The 20,155-nt window shown below is 38.5% G+C and overlaps 1 protein-coding gene across 3 annotated transcripts in view; it reads left to right on the top strand.

The window, feature by feature from the left end:
- The window catches only part of LOC145996045 (uncharacterized), a 37,350-nt gene extending 20,832 nt beyond the window's left edge, over positions 1 to 16,518 (top strand). The window contains exons 1-6 of one of the 3 annotated variants that reach the window (XM_083132257.1): positions 524 to 683; positions 4,339 to 4,489; positions 9,070 to 9,352; positions 9,812 to 9,967; positions 10,504 to 10,621; positions 14,124 to 16,518. In XM_083132257.1, the coding sequence (XP_082988383.1) occupies positions 4,380 to 4,489; positions 9,070 to 9,352; positions 9,812 to 9,967; positions 10,504 to 10,621; positions 14,124 to 15,982 (2,526 nt within the window). In that variant the 5' untranslated portion in view covers positions 524 to 683; positions 4,339 to 4,379 and the 3' untranslated portion in view covers positions 15,983 to 16,518. Of the gene's footprint in view, positions 1 to 523; positions 684 to 768; positions 830 to 4,338; positions 4,490 to 9,069; positions 9,353 to 9,811; positions 9,968 to 10,503; positions 10,622 to 14,123 lie in introns of those variants that run through there. The other 2 variants (XM_083132255.1, XM_083132256.1) reach the window with 2 other exon arrangements.
- Positions 16,519 to 20,155: the final 3,637 nt, after the last annotated feature.

Raw genomic sequence — 20,155 nt, 5'->3', positions numbered from 1 at the left:
GAATAAAAATGAGTAATGAACATAAAAAGAAATAAATCGCCAATAAACCTTACAGTCGGTTTAAAAAGAAGGTTCCACAAAAGGTTGTTAACCCGCGACTGTTGCCTCACCGTCGCGGTTACCCTAAATGCACAAACTTGCGACCAGCAACCAAATGACGTACTGATAAACTCGCGTCGGTAGCGCCGTGTATGCAACATTTTCGTGCAAGGTGAAGTTTCGACACTGGACAAAAACTGCTGTAGAAATAAGTGATACCAGGCAGTACAGGAGCGAGTGTGTGAAGGATAGCAGATTCTATAGAAGAACCGACAGAGGGTTTTGTTTACCAACTTTCGTACTCAGTGACACACACGGCTTCCCCTCCCGCTAAGGCTCAGAGTGCGCCGCGCCGATCCAAGTGCGAAGTTATCACGTGACGCAGACATGGAACAAGATTGCCACTTTCCCCTTATCCCCCTGCGAAGCGGCGCTGCTAGCATATAGATGAAGCATGTATATATACAACCGGTCTCCCTCTGTTCTCGTTCAGTGCATAAACTCGCGCGAAAAGTGATTGTTGTGAAAGTGTTTGATGGAACGGAAGAATAACCATAACGTTCAACCGGTGACAAGTTATCTTTAACGGACACTTTATTCCCTCAACCCTGAAAAGGTGCGCTTCGACAACTGCCGTTGTAAAGGTTAGTGTGCAATAGCATGCTTTCAGTGTGTTTATGAAACGTGTTAGTTTATTTGAATAAGTGTGCGCGACAGTCCATTTTAAGTAGCACATGCTATTCGATGTTTTCCGATAACAGCGCCACCGGAAGTTGTTTCGCATTGCATGGTAGGTTCACTCATTTCCGATATTCGAAAACTTACTTTTCTTAAAAGGAATCTCAAGAACTTACTTTTTTTAAAAAAGTTACTGATTTACATTTACTTATTTTAAAACATTAACCCAGTTGCAGTAATTAATCAACATCAACTGCTACAATTAGAGTTACTAATTGTTGCTGGTTATTATTTTGGTTGCGTTCGTGATATAATTGCTCCCCCTTACCTGTTACACTTATTTACTTTATAATAATAATAATCTAATTACAGTAATTAATTAAAATCAACTGTTACAATTAGAGTATATGAGTTTACTCTTATTTACATTTTCTGGTTATATATATTTTTTCGATATAAATTACATGTGCTAGAATTCGCGACGTTACCAATTACACAACAGTTGCTTTTCATTAAACAATATAACACAATATCACTATGTGCCTGAAAATGAACAATGCAGTAATGAAATAATATTAGTGTTTTTCCATTTGAATTGTTATTTTAAGTCCACGTTATGCACAGAAAGGCTAATCGGAACTGGACCTACAGTGTTAGAAATAGAAAAGCAGTAATCTGTGTATTTGCTTGATATGAGTATTCTGTGCATGTTTTTCATGTGAATATTCTGTGTATTTTTTTGCGGGATACTTATTCTGTGACTAGCAAGAGAAATGTCATGTACTGGATGACTGTGTGTGAGATTAAACCTTAATTACTTATTGGTGTTTCGTTTCTAACATACAGTTTAAATTGGGATCCGAACCACTGTGCCATGCGCCTCCATCGGGTATCGAACCGGGATCCCTTGATTACAAGGCGACAACGTTACCACTACACCACCGTGTAGTAATTAAATAACAATAAATCCAAACATTCAAATCTTAATAGAAATTAACCACGTCGGTTAACAATATAAGTACTTGTTATAACAAAAATGCGATAACTTATTACAGTGGAAGCGACTCTTTGGCTCATCCAGCTTCTTGTCAATGGATAGCACGGGTTAAAGGTTGCCAGAGCATTGTTTTATGGCCGAAGTCAAGAATGTGTAAAACCCTTACTTCCACACGCTAAGGGAGATCTTTACTAGATAGATATAGCTTATGTTTTAAGCCCACCTTATAAACAGATAGGCTCATCGGGACTGGACCTACAGTTTAAAGAGGGACCGAATCAGTATGTGCCTCCACGGGGAGAAAGTAGCAATGCAATGACTCCAGACAGTGGCGTGCCCAGGATTTTCGAAAAAAGGGAAGGGGCACCACCTTACATACGCCACTGAACTGAGCATTTTGTTATTCATGTTATAAATTCCTTGCATTTCCGAGATTATCATTCTAACAATGTGTGTTAAGATTCCATTTTTGTATAGAACCTCTAGTGAGATCATTCTGGAGCATTCCCGACATCGAAATATAGGTCAATGTTGCAACACTGCCGTATCGTCGAAAACCGTTCTTCTGCATTGCATGTCCTTGTTTCATAACAGAATGCACATATTTCAGAGGCTCATCGCGTTTTGCAATGTCTTCCCCCAACTTGTTGTCTACGTAATGAATTCCTCGCTCCGAAACCACCGTGTCTGTAGTCAATGAATTTATTCGTACTGTTTATTTTATGCTCCGCAGTTGTGATGCAATTATTTAAAAGTTTTGTAAAAATCATTAGAAAAGTTTTCTTTCGCAAAGAAGAATTAAAGACTATTTACCCGAAGCAATGCAAATGCTACTTAAAAACCATACAATTGTATCTGTCCACAGTGGCGTCCCCAAGGGGGCGTTGTAGGGGCATAACCCCCTTTGGCCCAGGATCCCCCCCCCCAAAGTATAGCGTCCAAGGCAGGAAAATATGACAAAATAAAGGTTGATTACTAAAAAAAAGTACACGTAATAACCCCCTTTTGGAAATCCTCGGTATGCCATTGTCTGTCCAACTGCACCTTGGGCAAACATGCTGTATTATAAAGTGTACCAAATTCGGGACGAGAATGGGATCACTTGAAGCGAGACCGAGACTTCCCCTACGAGAGTATAGTCTCGTTTGCGACTTTAACAACTAAGAATGTAATAGACTTGAAATTGAAAGAAGCAAAGAGGTTGCTGTCTGATTTAGATACGTAAGGTTCATGAGCGTATAGGAGTGCCCCTTTGGAATGAATGTCAAACTACAATTATGCGTTTCATATAAATAATTTCATTTCAGTCACAGTAATATGCAAGAACTTCGCCAGGCTGATGTGTTCGCGGGGCAAATTTGAAAATATAACTTAACATGGCTCATAAATAATACATATTGTTTTCTACATATTAATAATATTCAGTACGTAATATATATTAACCACACACAGTAAAACTCCTAGTCTACATCTTTTCCAACAAGTACAATAACTAAGAAGATGAAACCGACTGTGATCTACATGTGAAGTTTTCTAAATAGATATTTTTAAGGTTCTTCAGAAATTTTAAAGTAAAATTTCCTGTAAAGTACGAAAATTTTGGATAGGTTGGGGAGCCAGTGTTTCTCCGGCCCCCATTAACGGCGTTCTTGGTAGTTGGTGTTAATTATTGTGAAGAACTGATAAAGTGCTTTGATTTTAGTTTTAACTCCACTTTATGCACAAAAGGCTAACCGGGACTGGACTTACACGTCTAAAGTGGAATCCGAACCACCATGCTCCTCCTCAGGGTATTGAACCTGGGACTCATTGATTACAAGGCAAATACGTTATTGGTTAGGCTGTCTGTGTTGTTTAACGTAACTGCACCTCGCCTCCGAAGATTCTGGGATGACATCCCTTCGTCAGTCCGATCAACTTTCATTCATCACCATCGTCGCGATAAGGCCAGAAAGGAAGATAGACGAAGTTAATTTCGAAGAAATAGGGAAAAGTACCACAAATCTGCAAAGCGAAACGGGAGAGCCGAGATGTTTAGAGCCAATGTTTGACGTAAGACGACGTCGAATATGAGACAGTCATTTGCAAAAGCGAGCAACAAACACGAATCATAAAATCCAAACAACATTCATGAATCTCCGATAACGTATAGATTAGACAAAAGGTGGTAGAAAATGACGTTAAACAACGAAATGCCAAATTCTATCATCTTTCAGGAATATGAACACCACACAACATTCACGGATCGAAGAAAAAATTATACAGTGCCTTCGTTTGGTTCTTGTGCCGCTCCTACTCGTGCCCGTGAGCGACTGGAATCAAACCGCCTGCCGGCGAAATCGGATGTGCGTATCCCCTGTTCAATTGCATTGCGCATTTGTTAGCTTTCCAAGCTGAGGGTTCGTCAAGTTTATCCACTGCAATCGGTTTAATTCCGATCAGAAATTGCACTTGTTCCCTATTGTATCCAATTCAAAGACAACAGGGATATAATCTATATACTTATTTACAATTTTTTGTAATATCGAACACACTAGGCAGAAAATTGTATACATCATATTTTTAGAGTCTTCATGTTAATTATATGCGGCCAGAAGTTAATCAGTTGTTTTCTTGATTTTCAGATTTTGGAGCGACGTTGTACAGCAAAACTCTGGCACTTGTAATGAAAATGGTACTTAAGCGGGAAATAGACTCACCAATTATTGTGGTGTCCAATAGACTGCCTTTCGTACTGATCAGGAACAAGGATGGAAATTTAGAACGAAAGCAGAGGTAAGTAACCATTATTCATTACAATGTACTGAATATAGTTTAGAGATGTTTAAAAAAGTGTGTGAAGGTAAATATACTAATGCATCGTGTTTGGAATTAATCGGGCAGATCCTTCCAGACTGCTCAGCAGTTGTGGTAACGATGAGGTCGCACATTTGAGTCATGGTAAAGTGTTTGAAGCTTAATATTTGGGTAAAAATAGAAATTATACTTTTGAACATGCACAGAAGATAATAGTTAGTAAAGGATCGGTAGGAGTAACAGAAAGTTTTACTGCTTATATGTATATGTCAGTAGCTACAATTTTGACATAACGCGTGCTATTAGCACGCTTGCTTGCCTTAACCGCATTTCGGATATTATTAAGGTGAACCTAACGCACCGCGACAGGTTAAGTTTGCAGCAACGTTTCGCATATGTAGACCCAAACGTGCGCGCAGAATATAGTTCCGCTGCAATACTGCCGATTGTTTCATTGTCTGCGATATCAACAGCTTGGTGGTTGAGACGAGACTAGCACAGGAGATTCTGAGCGCCTTTCTCGCGCGGATTAATACATAAAACCTGCTGCAAACTTAACCTGTCGCGGGGCTTAGGAAGATACTGCCTTTTAATTATTAACAATAAATAAAAAATATATACATAGGAACGCCCCGATGGGCGTAGTGATACCGTCGTCGCCTTGTAACCGAGTGATCCAGAGTTCGATACCCAGCGGGTAGTGAGTGGTACGGATTCCACTTTAAAACTATAGGTCCAGTCCCGATGAGCCTTCTGTGCATAAAGTGGACTTAAAAACAAACTCCAACTGTATTTTCAGTAAGTTGTAATAATAATAATTTTAAAAGTATTCTGAAAAATCGTAAGTAAAAACGTATTCATTTAAATGCTTTTAAAAAGCGAGTAGCCTGTGTTAATAATTGAAAACATTTTGCAACAACCTCCCATCCAAAATCCCAATAATAAAGTACTTTCACATTTAACAAAATACCATCTCGTACAGGGTGTTATTTCTAGGACGTACCGCACCCCCGCCCCTCCCCATTGCAATACTTTTAATACCTGATCCATCTACTGCCCCCTAGTAACTTTTCACATACCGCTACAGTGATTTCATGCGATGAGATTAAAATAAAAATTTTAATGCACAAACTTAATCTTGCTTCAAAGACAGTTTTCGTAGATAATTATTCGTTTTTAGCCCTTATACTGAAATAATCAACAAAACATACTGTATTTGTGTTATTACGTCCGTTTGTACGATGACATTTTACCGGACTGTTTCGCTTCTGTACATACTTCTTTATGGAGTAAATGGGTTGAACGTTCCACGATGTTATAAAATACGGAAATTAGTAGACTTCCGTGCAAACAAGAAAACAAAACATTTACCTGACAGCGCATTTTCCAACGAAAACTAGGAAGCGTTAGAACACGTTTCGTGTGCATAATTAGCTGTTTACGAATATGCCACATGTTTACACACACCTTATGAAATTAAAACAAGTTCTTAGGAAATGTAAGAATGCTTACCTTTCACCACGTTCTTTGGAAGGCCTGTTTCTTATCTTGGGCTTCAAAACCATGTCTGACAACCATTCAACTATGCAACTTCTGTGGTCAGTACAAAAATAAGAATCACAGGTTTTCTTTATGGATAGGGTTCCTACAAAGCAAGGAAAGACAAGATTGGGTACACAAAAAAGGTCGTACATCCATTCTCTATGGTCTATTTTTAGCACTTACTGTAATTTACTTATTTTACGTGGGTTTTCCGGCTCTCTAGGTTAATACCGAATTCGAGAATGAATGATACTTGATAAAATTGATGAAAGGGTACTAACAGGCGTCCGGAAGGAGGGGGGCGTGGCCCCCTGGAAAATGAAAGTCAACCAAAAATGATGTATTTCACACATATAATTTCATTTTAGCCACAATAATGTGTGTTAATTATTGCATTAACACCATAAATTCAAATTTAAGCAATTTTTTTTAGGGAACTACACTCTTTTGGGGGAAAATGTGACTTGTTTGCCCCCCCCCCCCCTGGAAAAAAATACCTTCTTTGTCCCTCCCTGGAAAAATCCTGTGGACAACAAAGGACACCAGTGCCCATGCCTGAAGTTAAACCCGAAACCTTCGGCTTCGCTATCGACGTCGTACATAGACCATCAAGAAGGCGTTATTATATGTTATTTTGTTTTTTGTGTCCTTTTTTCTACATCTTAGGTTAATGACTACAGTGAGGATGAATCATGAACTGATAAAAGGATGATAATCACAATGGCAGAAGGTGTGGTGCCCAAAGGTGGGGTGGGGGGGGGTTACTGGGGATTTGTTCCGATATTATACCAAATACTGGAAAAGATGTCGAAATATAGGACTACCAAAAAAAACATAAGATAAATTCCCCTTCGAAAATCTAGGATCCAGTAATAACACCAGTGGACGTTCGGAAGGAGGGAGCAAGGGGGCACGTCCCCTGGAAGATGAAAATCAACTTAAAACCTACATATTTTTCACATATACAGTCACAGTTTGTAATGGCGTTGAAGGAACAAGATGACTTCAAACTGAAGGAGTGTTTTTTTTTTTGTGGAGGTAACGATATTATGGGGGAAATACCTTAGCTTTCCCCTCCCTGGAAAAAGAACTGCGGACGTCCATGATGGCACCAGATAAACTGAGTGAGGATGTGGGACATATTCTGGGCGAGCAATAACATTTAATATATCTATATATATGCATATTTGTACAAGAGCATTTATTTATCTAGTATTGTGGGTGGGGGGGTCAGATTTCTGACCAGGGGTGTTCATCTCCCTGCACCCCTCCTCTCTTTCTGTTGCCAGCACCGTCAGGATCACTGGCATGAAAGGGCATTACAATAAGTACCCCGCCACAGAGGAACACTATCCCTCACTGGGTACGGCACTGATACTAGCCATAATAAAATTCAGCTTTTGTATTTTTATTAAGAGGTTGTATGACAATTTGAATGAAATGAGCCGGAGTAAGTTGTCCTTGGAAACATGTGACTACACATGGCTCTCAGTCAAGGAGAAATCCTCATGGAAATGGGTCATTAAGATAACACATGAAACTACCTTAACCTTTGAAAAGGTGATAAGGTACGTAATCGGTGAGACACTTGAGTTCATGAGGGACAAATCTCATGCCTTATGTTGACTTTGAACCACTCATCGCCTCTACAACTATCTGGCACACTTCCTTCACGCTTTTGATAACGAGTATAAGGTTAAAAGTATTGGAACTCCTTTGTTGGATAAGTCCATGGTTCAGAAGATAATGCAAAATAAAAGCCATTGTCTACACTGAGAAAGGAAATCCTCCTCTATACTAGGCGTGGCAGTGTTTTTTCTTTTAATGGGGGAAGTATGATGACTACATAATTTTGCTTGATATTTTTATTTCTTTACACATGACTTGAGTAACTAACACCCTCCCCTTCATCCCTAAGGAACATGACTGTATGTATCAAAGGTAGGACAGGGGTAGATCCAGTCAAGGATGCTGGGAGTCGAACCGGTACGTCGACCCCTCCTTGAAATTTGCATCTTTAATTTTTATTCATGATTGGGAAAAGAGAGACGCGGTAGTATATAAATACGGAGAAATTAGTACTCACTTTTATCCGCGAAGCTGTTTTTTCTTCTTTTTCGATTAATTTCAGTGGCCACTGCCACCAACCTCGTTCCAACGAGGATGGTGGCAGTGGCCACTGAAATTAATCGAAAAAGAAGAAAAAACAGCTTCGCGGATAAAAGTGAGTACTAATTTCTCCGTATTTTAATTTTTAAGTTACAAAAATGCAGAAAGCTTGTTTTTTATTGTTAAGGTTCAATTAGTTAGTATTCAAACAATAAAAAAGTATAAAATGTGCCAGATCGATAACATTGAGGGTAAAATATGTTTTTCATATTATACCATTTAATCTAAAGAATTGTTCCATGGTTTTAAAAATTCCAAAAATTACATGAGAGGTAACACAACAAATTTCATGACTACAATTTCCCCTAACTTTTAAAACTTTTTCCTGAACTAGCTGTGTAAAACTTAATAACAACAAAGAATAACTATGCATATAAGTGCACTAACTGTATGACGTAAACAAATAATTGAATAGAGTTGTGACAGATATTCAGTCATCTTCTACATTGAGTCACATTGAAGATATAATATTAATACTAAATTTGGTATAAAATTGGTTAGATTTTAGTGGTTTAGAGTAATTTTACCAGAATAACAATTTTAACTATCATAATAATAATTGTTGTTGTTATTTCTACTATTAAATTCTACAAAAAATCATGTACGCCTCTTTATCATCCACTACCAGCAAACAAGACGAAAAACAATTGCTTTTTGAACCCAAGACTTTCGGAGAAATGCTCATGAGACCATAACTCAATATATTTGACCAATAAGGTGGTTACGTGTACACTTGTGTAAATGATGGATGTAAACTCATGCTTTCTTAATGTCAGCAATTTTCATACGTTAGCATTAAGTGTTTAACAACCGAAAATAGTTTAAGAAGTACGTTCTTGATCTTTCAGTGCTGGTGGTTTGGTGACCGCCGTTGCACCCGTGGTTATAGAATGCAATGGCTTGTGGGTTGGCTGGTCTGGTCTTCACAATATTGACCCTTCCGAGCCGATCCCAGAGTCTGACCCAGAGGATAATGCACCAACTGCAGGACTGAAGTCGAGACAAGTGGTTCCTGTCCATGTAGTCAAGGAGAAGTTCGACGCTTACTACAATGGATGCTGCAATGGGACATTTTGGCCTCTCTTCCACTCCATGCCAGATAGGGCACTTTTCAAAGCCGAAACATGGGAGGTGAGTTGATGCAGTTTGTAATTCTTGAAAAAAGTCCTGCTTCATACAGTTTAGCATGGTCTAAAAACTATTAATTTTGGGACCATATTCTTCACTAATTGCCAGCCAGCTATTACATTCCACAACATCAAATTTAGAAGTATTAGCAGCCCTATAACACAGATATTTCAATAAGATCATGAGAAACATGATATAACTCCATGTTTTGTCTTAATTTTGTGAAATATAAAAATGTTATTTTGGACTAAATTAGACAGAGTTGATCAGTAACATAGGCTATTCATTAGGTTGTTTTAGATTACACCCAAAAACATTTTCATGTTAATGTATTAATGTAACTTTAAACAACTATTGAAAATCCCGTCAAGTACAAGACAGCTGCAGATTGAAAATAATTACATTGTTTTAATTAATTACATCTTTTCTATGTATTGAATTGCATTGTTTTCCTTTTTGCAGGCTTATTGTGAAGTAAATGAGGAATTTGCTAATGCCACATTGGTTGCCCTACGAAAGGTGGTGAAAGAATTGGACTCACAAGGAAAATTTGACACTGTGCCCATTGTTTGGGTGCATGACTACCAATTAATGACATGTGCCACTACAATACGACAGGTATGTCTACTTTACATTATATGTAAATAGTACACACCTTTAGTCTTTCCTTCAATAACGTTTTCAGTAGCATTTCCTGGCATGTATTTTAACACACTGAGAGAATTATAGAAGCATCATGAAATTTCATGGTACCTGTTTTGAGAAAAAATATGTATTCAATTACCATATGCATAACTAGAGAGAAAACAAAATACTAAGAAATGTCAATTTGAATAAGTATTGTAAATATAACAAAAAAAAATATATACAAGTATTAAAATAATTATGAGTAAAATAGGAACAAAAAAACATATTTTATTTTTGCAAAAAAAGTTAATTGCAAGCATGTCAGTGGAAAAAGCAACAAATAATTTCTTCAAAAAGTTGTGTATACCTTTCACCCTCCATGAACAGTCATACTATTTCTTGAATTTTATTTTAAACATTTTAAATAGTATTTTACATTATTACAGCAGTTTATTTGAGGTTGAAATATTTCTGTATTAATATATTTTGATTATATTTTATTTTAATTGTTTTATTTTTATTACCAGGTGGCAGAAGAAGAAAATCTGAGGTTCAGGCTTGGATTTTTCTTACACATTCCATTCCCTGCATGGGATATCATGAGGCTATTCCCATGGGATGATGAGATACTTCAAAGCATGCTTGGTAAGTTTCAGCATTATTTAAAAAAGTTATTTTTAACCATATTATTCCTCATTTTTTCTATCTTTCATACCAATATTAGGAAAATTTTAATAATAATAATAATAATAAACATTAAGTAATATTGATGTGCTCTATGTGCTTTGCAAATTAAGGTACACCACCGTGTCACTTGGTGTTCCAAGTAAGGCACAGGGATGCTATCCTTTAGTTAAGAAAATGTTCATAAAGCATCCCCCCCAGCTAGGATAATTTGGACAATCATCCTCCCACCTACTGCATTGTTTACACTTACAATCCATACAAGTAACCCCCTACATGTGCTGAAACTCAACCAAGCATCCCCCAGCTAGGAATTTGCAGCTGAAGCACTGATGTCACATTAAGATCAGTATTAGGCTTTTACAAAATTACAAATGGCTCTTATTGTTTAGGCGACTTTTTGTCGCATCTAAAAGCCACTTTACAAATCGAGATTTATTGCATGATTTTGTTATACAGAACACTTTCGTATATTGTTATCTCAGGCTTTTAGTTGGTAATTTCTAAAAAGTAACTTGCCCTCATCGTAAATTATATTTAAATAAAGATAACAATGATTTATCCACAGATCCCACCCCTGCACATGTTCCATGGGCCTAATATGGTAATTTCGTACCACTAAATTGTCTGTACAACCCCTAAATGCTTTTTTTTTAAACTTGTAGATGTGAAAAAATTAAAACGATTTTTACATGTATTGATTGTAATTCCAACTATTTTATTTTAATACAAAAAATATTTATTTATTATCAGAGTATATGTTTTTATTTGCATTCCATTCATTCTAATTTAAAAAATGCAGGTTACATTAATTTTCATATTATTACATAGGCAAATGACATTATTGTACTTTTCTTATAGTTTTTTACTTTTACCAAAAAAATAACAACAATAATACATATTACATTCTTCAATGTAACTGGAAAAGAGCAACAAAACTGCATAAATATATTTTTTTGATATCCAAATGAAGTGCAATCGTAAGGTATACCTGCCGCAAAATTAGTTTGGTATTGAGAGCTGAAGGAACACGCGTCACGGTGTTGCCATATCGTGCGGTACGCTACGGTACGCAGTGCAGCCGTCTGACGCTGTGTCGAGGAAAACGTGTTATGAAAAGGAACAATGATGAAATGTGTTATTGTTTTTCGAGGAAAACGGGATAACAATGATGACAACAATGATGAATGTGTTATTGTTTTCTCTCTTCATTTCCATCTCCCTTACAACATGAACGAATTAACGAAACGAGCCTTGTTTACAGGTTACCTTTTCAATCCATTCTGTATATACACTTTCAATAATCATTTCTTTCCGAAGTCCCCGTTAAAGTCTGCCCATCTTTCAATTATACCGCAACTGAGTTGGTGGGGCGTCTGACCTTCACGTGTGAGACCCGCGGTGGTTTGTGGAACTTTTTCAAATATCCCGAGTGGCTCCGGGGTCGACTCAGCCCAAGTGAGTACCTGGGGCAAACCTGCGGTAAAGGCGGTTGGTGAACCACATCACCTCCATAATATGGCCTAGGTCAAGGTCGAGAATGTGTGGAGCTTTACCTCCACATCCCCATATGCCTACATACTTTACTTTATTTTGCGTCCATTATTATTTTTTTTTGTATGAGAATCCCAGATATTTTATGACTGTCCTTAAAGATGTTTCCCAACCTTGAAAAAATGCCGAATATTTCAACGAAACTCGCAGTTTCCCAACAGTGGAATAATCTTTCCTTCTATAATTATATAATATATTATTATAATAAGAGTAAATATGGCGACGAATAGCATCTTGCTGAAAGGTATCTAAATTTGTCACGCGTTTATTGATATTCCTCTTCTTTCCTGGGGTTTCCAATTTTGAAGCCTCGCATTTATTTATTTATTTATTTCTACCACATTATATTTTTCTTTCCCTATGGTAACAATAGTGTTCTTAGACACGCCGAAATCAGCAACAGTCCTGTCCAGAACTTTATTTACAGAAATGATTGGAGCCCCATTGTTTTTCTCTTGCTCAAATTATTTGCGCTCAGAACAAACCATCTCCCGCGTTTGTCCTTTGAGAAGAATTCCTTTTTCTTTTAGTGCATGGCCTCTTTGGTACATTGTCATCTCGAGTATTGCCTCCTGTGCTTGACATTCTTCACACAAGCTCACGACACACTCAAGAACACAGAAAATTATGTACAAAAAATAACAACTAAAACAACACGCTAGATACAACAAAGAATACTCTAAATTCAATAAACACTAAACAACGGACCGGTTAAAATATCACAGCAACGCAACAAACAAACAACACGTCCTCTCCCAACAACATGAAATCTGATCGCCGGAAGAATCGCCCGATAAGCGGCAACACCGGGATAAACGTTTTCTGTTGCTAGGTAACCAGGGCTTGGGTGAAGCACTGGGAAGATTTTGATTGGCTCGCATGCCAGCAACCCACCCTCCCGCAGTGCCGTAGACCCGATTTCAACACGTGCTTCCCAAGCGTCAATACCAAACTAATTTTGCGGCAGGTATAGTACATGAAACAAGGAAAATCAAATACTGTAGTTCACAAAGGATATGAAAGTTCATGATCATCTTTTATTCAGCATTGTCTAGAATGGTGCAGTCGTTCCCTTCCATCTTATACTGTACAGCGCAATGCATAAAATATTACCAAGCAAATTGTCCATCATCTTGTTCAAGCACTTTGTTTTGACCAATGAGGGGATCAAGACTTGAAGCAAGAAGGCAAACGGCTGCTGACACCCTCTGCAGCATGTGTGCATGGGCGTCCGGAAGGGGGGGGGGCATGGCCCTCCCCTGGAAAATAAAAGTCAACCAAAAATTATGTATTTCACACATATAATTTCATTTTAGCCAAAATAATATGTGTTAATTATTGCATTAACACCATAAATTAAAATTTAAGCAATGTTTTTTAGGGTACTATACTCTTTTGGGGGAAAATGTGACTTGTTTGCCCCCCCCCCTGGAAAAAAATACCTTCCTTGCCCCTCCCTGGAAAAAATCCTGCGGACGTCCATGCATGTGTGTAAAAACCTATTCCTTAAAAACATGTAGGATGCAACAGAAAAAAATATGGAAATAGCCATGGACAATTTGACAAGCAATTCTTGTGCATCCCACTGTACATCAATCAGAATTTTGGGTTTCTTTCTCAAAATTTCTGATAATAATATTCCTTCTCTGTATGTTCCATTACATATTTGCACTTGTGGAATATTTTTTGATATTATAAAGCCTTTTCTAAATGATGAAATCTGAATCATATCCTATAATACTGTTATGACTGTATTACTGTTTAAGATACAGTGCTTGATGCAATGCTGGGTAAATTGATGTACTGTTTATAATATTAGTGCTCCATTCTGTGATGTAAAATTCATCTTGTTTGATATATTTTTTTTACATTATATGTTCTGAGGGCATATTTTCTTATATATTTACAGCATGTGATATGGTTGGTTTCCACATTGAAGACTACTGCCTCAACTTCATTGACTGTTGCCAAAGACGTCTTGGTTGTAGAGTGGACAGGAATCTCATGCTCGTAGAGCTTGCAGGAAGGACGGTCCACATCAAAGCCTTGCCCATTGGGATCCCCTACGAAAGGTTTGTTAATCTTGCTGAAACTGCACCAAAAGTTATCAAGGACGAGAAGGAGAAAATCATCTTAGGTGTGGATAGGCTTGATTACACCAAAGGTTTAGTACATAGGGTAAAATCTTTTGAGAGACTTCTGGAGAAACACCCTGAGTACATTGAGAACGTTACATTCCTTCAGATATCAGTCCCATCCAGAACAGATGTCCAAGAGTACAGGATGCTCAAAGAAGAACTGGACCAGCTCATTGGACGCATAAATGGCCGATTTTCAAAGCCCAACTGGTCGCCCATTCGATACATCTACGGGTGTGTCAGTCAGGAGCAACTGGCGGCTTTCTATCGTGACTCCGCAGTGGCATTAGTGACCCCCCTTCGTGATGGAATGAATCTGGTTGCTAAGGAGTACGTTGCGTGTCAGATAAGGGAGCCTGGAGTTCTTATCTTGTCGCCATTTGCAGGAGCAGGTGGTATGATGCATGAAGCTTTGCTAGTCAACCCTTACGAGATTGATGAAGTGGCCGAAACCATTCATAGAGCCCTCCAGATGCCATTGGATGAACGCGAACTCCGTATGACCCAACTGCGACACCGTGAACAGATCATGGATGTGAATTACTGGCTACACTCCTTTTTGTCAGCAATGGGTGCAATCAGTGGTGATGAGTATGATCCTTTGGAGCATACCATGCCCTTGCGGTTGGAAGATTTTGATCACTATTTGAACAACCACATCGACGAGCACTGCAAACTCAGTCTCATTCTGGACTATGATGGTACACTGGCTCACATGGCATCACATCCTGATCTTGCAATCATGCCAGACGAGACAAAGAAGATCTTGGAACGTCTCTCCAATATGCCAGATGTTAACATCGCCATTATATCCGGCCGTAGCCTTGAAAATTTGAGCAAAATGGTTGGACTTGAGAATGTAGCATATGCTGGCAGTCACGGTTTGGAAATTCTTCATCCCGATGGAACCAAATTTGTTCACCCTGTGCCGCAGGAGTATGAAGAAAAACTGAGGGAACTCATCCGGTCTCTTCAAGACGAGGTGTGTCATGACGGAGCGTGGATCGAAAACAAAGGCCTTCTGCTCACATTCCACTATCGCGAAACTCCTCTCCACCTCAGAGAGAACATAGTGAAACGTGCAAGTGAAATATTCAAAAAGGCAGGCTTCGAACCTCACAAGGCCCATAAGGCTATCGAGGCGAAACCTCCAGTGAAGTGGGACCAGGGTCGTGCTTCTATTTATATCCTAAGGACAATGTATGGTGTGGATTGGTCGGAGAGAGTGCGCATCATCTACGCCGGCAACGAGGATGCCATGCAGGCCTTGCAAGGGATTGCGTGCACGTTCCGTGTAGATCCTACCCCCACGGTTCGCACAGCGGCTAACTTCAGACTGGCCGGTCCAGATGCGGTACTCACAATGCTACGATGGGTTGAGAAGCAGATGAACAAACGCTCTCCGAAGCTGTCCAGATCACCACGTCTGAGCAGTTCCCCCTGTATGCTCTCTCTTGACTGCATCCATTCTCAAATGAGCTTCGAGGAAGATGACGATAGCCTTGACACCTTCAAGAGGAAAAGAAGTATACCACGAACCCCAACCCTGTTCTCATCCAACAAAGGCTTGAAAGCCATTGTCAGGACAGTTGTGCTTTCATCAGAAGACGTTGTAAACAAAGCAGTTTGATGAAGAATCAAACGACAAACATCATCCTGCCTATTCATCACCACCTTCCACTCACATCATAATGTATATGTATAACTCACAATACATAATACTCATATTTCATAATCATCTATTCTTGTAAAGTTGTGTTCTTTTTTTGTTACTGTCTCATTTTCTCATTGCCTGTCTTGCATATCATAGTAATATATTGAGAAACACTGACATAAGATTCATTAAGAAATGTGATATTATTTCTCTATTTTGACTGATGTTATTCATAACTGTAAATATTTGTGTTATATTAGTTGTTATTACTCTTATATTTGACACCATAATGCTTGGAGTAATGTCATTTTCAAAAGAAATTATGTTTTTAAAAAAAAAGCTCACCCACCTAGTTAATGTTTCAAATTTGAAACAAGCTTTTGTACCTGACAATGATATTCTCAAAAATTGACTCATGAAATTTGTTTTTGTAAAGATGACTAAATGGTGTTAAATTTTTACATTTTATACAGTGCATAATATCTTGAAGTAAATATGAATTGTTACATATATATCTCAATTGTATTTTCTTCCACATCGATAACTTTCACTAATTAATAAGTTAAAAATAAGTTATAATCATAGCTTTACTAATAAGGTTAGAAGGTAAAACTACCCCCAATATGATGCAACATGTCGTGGAGACATATGAGGGGATATTAAGGTGGGATCCAAAACATTCACATCTCAGTCATTTGTGGAGGTGATGACATCAGCACTACACTCTAAAGCCCAATTGCTCAAAGAACCAACTTCAAATTCTATTTTTGTTTTCTGCGTTGAAAGGCAGGGAGGATTACATGAACCCTTGAACCAATGAGCTTGGCCCAGTCGCCATGGAGGAGGGGGAGGGGAATTCTTGAGTATTCTGCTTTGCCAAACTTATGCTTGAAAGCAAACAGATGGCAATGGTACCCCACAAGGACAAGGCATGGCAAAGTCTAACAGTTGCTGCAGGGTAGCAAACGAATGAGTCTCCGATTTTCTGCCTCGCGAGCGAAGGGAGCATGTTGACAGCAGATGATGTCATTTACGACTGAACAAAAATCAGTCGTGTGGCAACACTGCTTTTTGTACTTGAAAACTGGAGACGAAATGTTTGGATTTCTTCTTTGATCGGATGAGCTTTAGCCACCTTTCCTCTCATGCATCCATTTATTAGAGGCTGAGTGAATTCCAGAGCTTCTTCATGCAGGGACATTGCTTGAAAATTCCCACATGAAAACATCTACATAGGGAATTAAACCTATGTCTCCTACATGACAGTCAGATACCCTACCAACTGGAAGACCTTGCATTTCATGGTTTTACTGGTACATGAACAAGAATATTATCAAGAAAAAAAAGAAAAGCTAAAGTAGTGTAAATAGAATATTTTAAGTTTTGGAGTTGGAGATGGTGTAATTTATCCTTGAGTTGATGATTTTAAAATTTTCTATTACAATTGTAAGTTCAGTATTATTAACTAGTGTATATTATGGCTGATCTGATATTGATATATTGGTTGGAATTTAATCACCAATGCCAGCTCATACTTCTCCGGAGTCTGGCTGTTTTGCAGAATCAAAAAAAAAAAAAAATCCAGGAACAACACTGCAAAAGGATGGCCTGAAGCAAAAGCAGATGGGTTGCAATTCCAAGAATAAAACCTGTTTCGCACAAGTTTCAACAATTCCTATGAATGAATGATTTGTTTTATTTTGCCTCGCTTTTCTGCCACTTTGGCTAATCGCAAAGGGGGATGAGTGATGATAGGATGGAATAAATGAAAGAACAATAACAAACACACAAGGACAGCACACAACATGGAGGAGTATACTGGCCGAGAGTTCAGATGCCAGAACCTCGTTAGCCTGCAAAATGCAGTCCAGGGTGCACTGCGCTGAGTTCAAGACTTGAATAATTCTTCAATACTGGCACAACACTCCTGGCAGAGTGGTTAGCTATAGTGATAATGGTCCTGAGTTCGAATCCCAGCTTGGGCATGGGTGTACTTTGAGTACTTCATCAATTTCATCATAAAATCACTTATCCTAATCTTCACAAGAAGCCAAAAGTGGCAGAAAAGCAAAATAAATTAAATCAATCAATCAACAGCTTGATAACAAGATGCTACCAAATGAATTTTAAATATTTTGTTAATCTTCAGAATTGTTGTTTCCACTGTTTGAGCACTGTGGCCAGATCTCTTAGATATTTCTGCTCTGACTGAACAGTACAATAATGTGCATTCATAAAAGATTCAAGGTGCAATACTGTGTACTTCGTTCACATTATCATGAACAGCAAGCTCATCTTCATGACTCAAGCAGTGAATGGCTGTTATGACTTCCCAAATACGGTTATAATAGAACACATAAGGGGGGGATTTTTTTCCTGGTTGGGAATGAAAATACAAATGTAGAACCTGAGATAAAAAAGTAGGGGGGGGGGAAGGCACTTCAATTCAAACACTGGTTAAAACAGTCCATATGGAGATGTAAATCAAATATATTTAAAATGAAATTGACACACAAAGTCTAAATTTCACATTCAGGCACTGTTTGAGAGCTAAAAATGCCTGCTTTGCTCGTGCCTGTAAATAAATATCCTGCAGCTGGGCTTGAGTACAATAGTACCACAATGCGTGAGAGTAAGGACTCAAGCTGACCTGTGAGCAGTTTTATGCAGATTTAAATTTAAAATCAATTTTCGTAGTCTACTATCAGTAAAAAGAAAGATAAAGTACGTTTCAATGCCTCAGTCCGAGACCAACCTTGAAGGATATTACACTTCATGTGACCCATAAGCATGTGTGCTAGCAGTATTACTAGTAGGAGTGTGCACACATATTATCATCATATTCTTGCTAACATCGAGTACTTAAAGAAGCCCTCTTTTACGCTTGCTTAAACAAATTACAAATACTTCATTCTAACAGGTGTCCCACTCGTAAGGGGCCTCGGAAAAAGTGTTATAAAAATCTTAATAAAAGAGGAAATGAAACCAAATTTGTATATGACATACCTTTATGGTTGAGAAATGAAGGTACATTACAAGAAGTGCTGGAAGTGACCTCCCCCATCTGTATACACAGTTCAACACGGTGCTGCAAGTTCGTGAATTTTGCTGCCAGAGTATTCGGCGCGACTGCCTGCATTTCACGGCGGATGTTCTCACATAATTTGTCGATGGTGCGTGGTTTGTTCTTGTACACACTACCTTTAAGTTAACCCCACAGAAAAAAGTCAGGTGGGGTCAGGTCCAGTGGCCTTGGGGGCCATAATCCTTTTGAAATCACTTGGCCAAGGAAAAATGATTCCACCGCAGCCATACTCGCGTCAGACGTGTGGCATGTTGCCCCATCTTGCTGGTACCAGCCAAGTGTCAGTTCCTTGTCATCCAACTGGTTCACAAAGTCATGAAACAATACCTGGTACTCATCACTGTTGACAGTAGTGTCAAAAAAAATTGGCCCGATGATGCGCCGCTGTGATAATGCACAGAACACGCCCACCTTCTGTGAATGAAGGGGTTCCTCAACGATTGCATGCTGGTTGTCACTACTCCATAAACGTGTGTTTTGTGAGTTCACGTATCCTGACAAGTGAAACCACGCTTCATCACTGTACCACGTGTACTGCAATATCCCTGGCCTTTCAGTGACGAGTTATGTGAGAACATTCACGAACATGCAGCGCCATGTTGAACTGTGTATACAGGTGGGGAGAGGTCACTTTCAGCACTTCTTGTAATGTACCATCATTTCTCAACCATAAAGTTATGTCATGTACAAATTTGGTTTCATATCCTCTTTTATTAAGATTTTTATAACACTTTCTCCGGGGCCCCCTTACGAGTGGGACACTCTGTAGAAAAGTTAATATGTAATTTAAAGTTTACTCTACTCTAACATCTAACTCAATACACACGCTGAAATTGAGAGATGCCGGTAAAAAGCAATGGTAGAGCGTGAATAACAGAAATGTAGAGTTTACAATATATCTTAGTAATTTAAATGAAATAGGTTTTTAAGACACAGTTAATCAATTTTAGAGCCCGACTTCATGACCCACCAAACACCCTCTCAGGACCCAGCAGTAGGTCATGCCCCGTAGGTTGAGAAACAATGCTCTATACAAGATATTCAAGAAGGAGTACAGTACAAAA

This window comes from Lepisma saccharinum, chromosome 12 (assembly GCF_977018435.1).
Source record: "Lepisma saccharinum chromosome 12, izLepSacc3.1, whole genome shotgun sequence".
NCBI classification, from domain to species: domain Eukaryota; kingdom Metazoa; phylum Arthropoda; class Insecta; order Zygentoma; family Lepismatidae; genus Lepisma; species Lepisma saccharinum.
The sequence above is the reverse complement of the archived record's forward strand: the minus strand, read 5'-3'. Positions and strand labels throughout refer to the sequence as shown.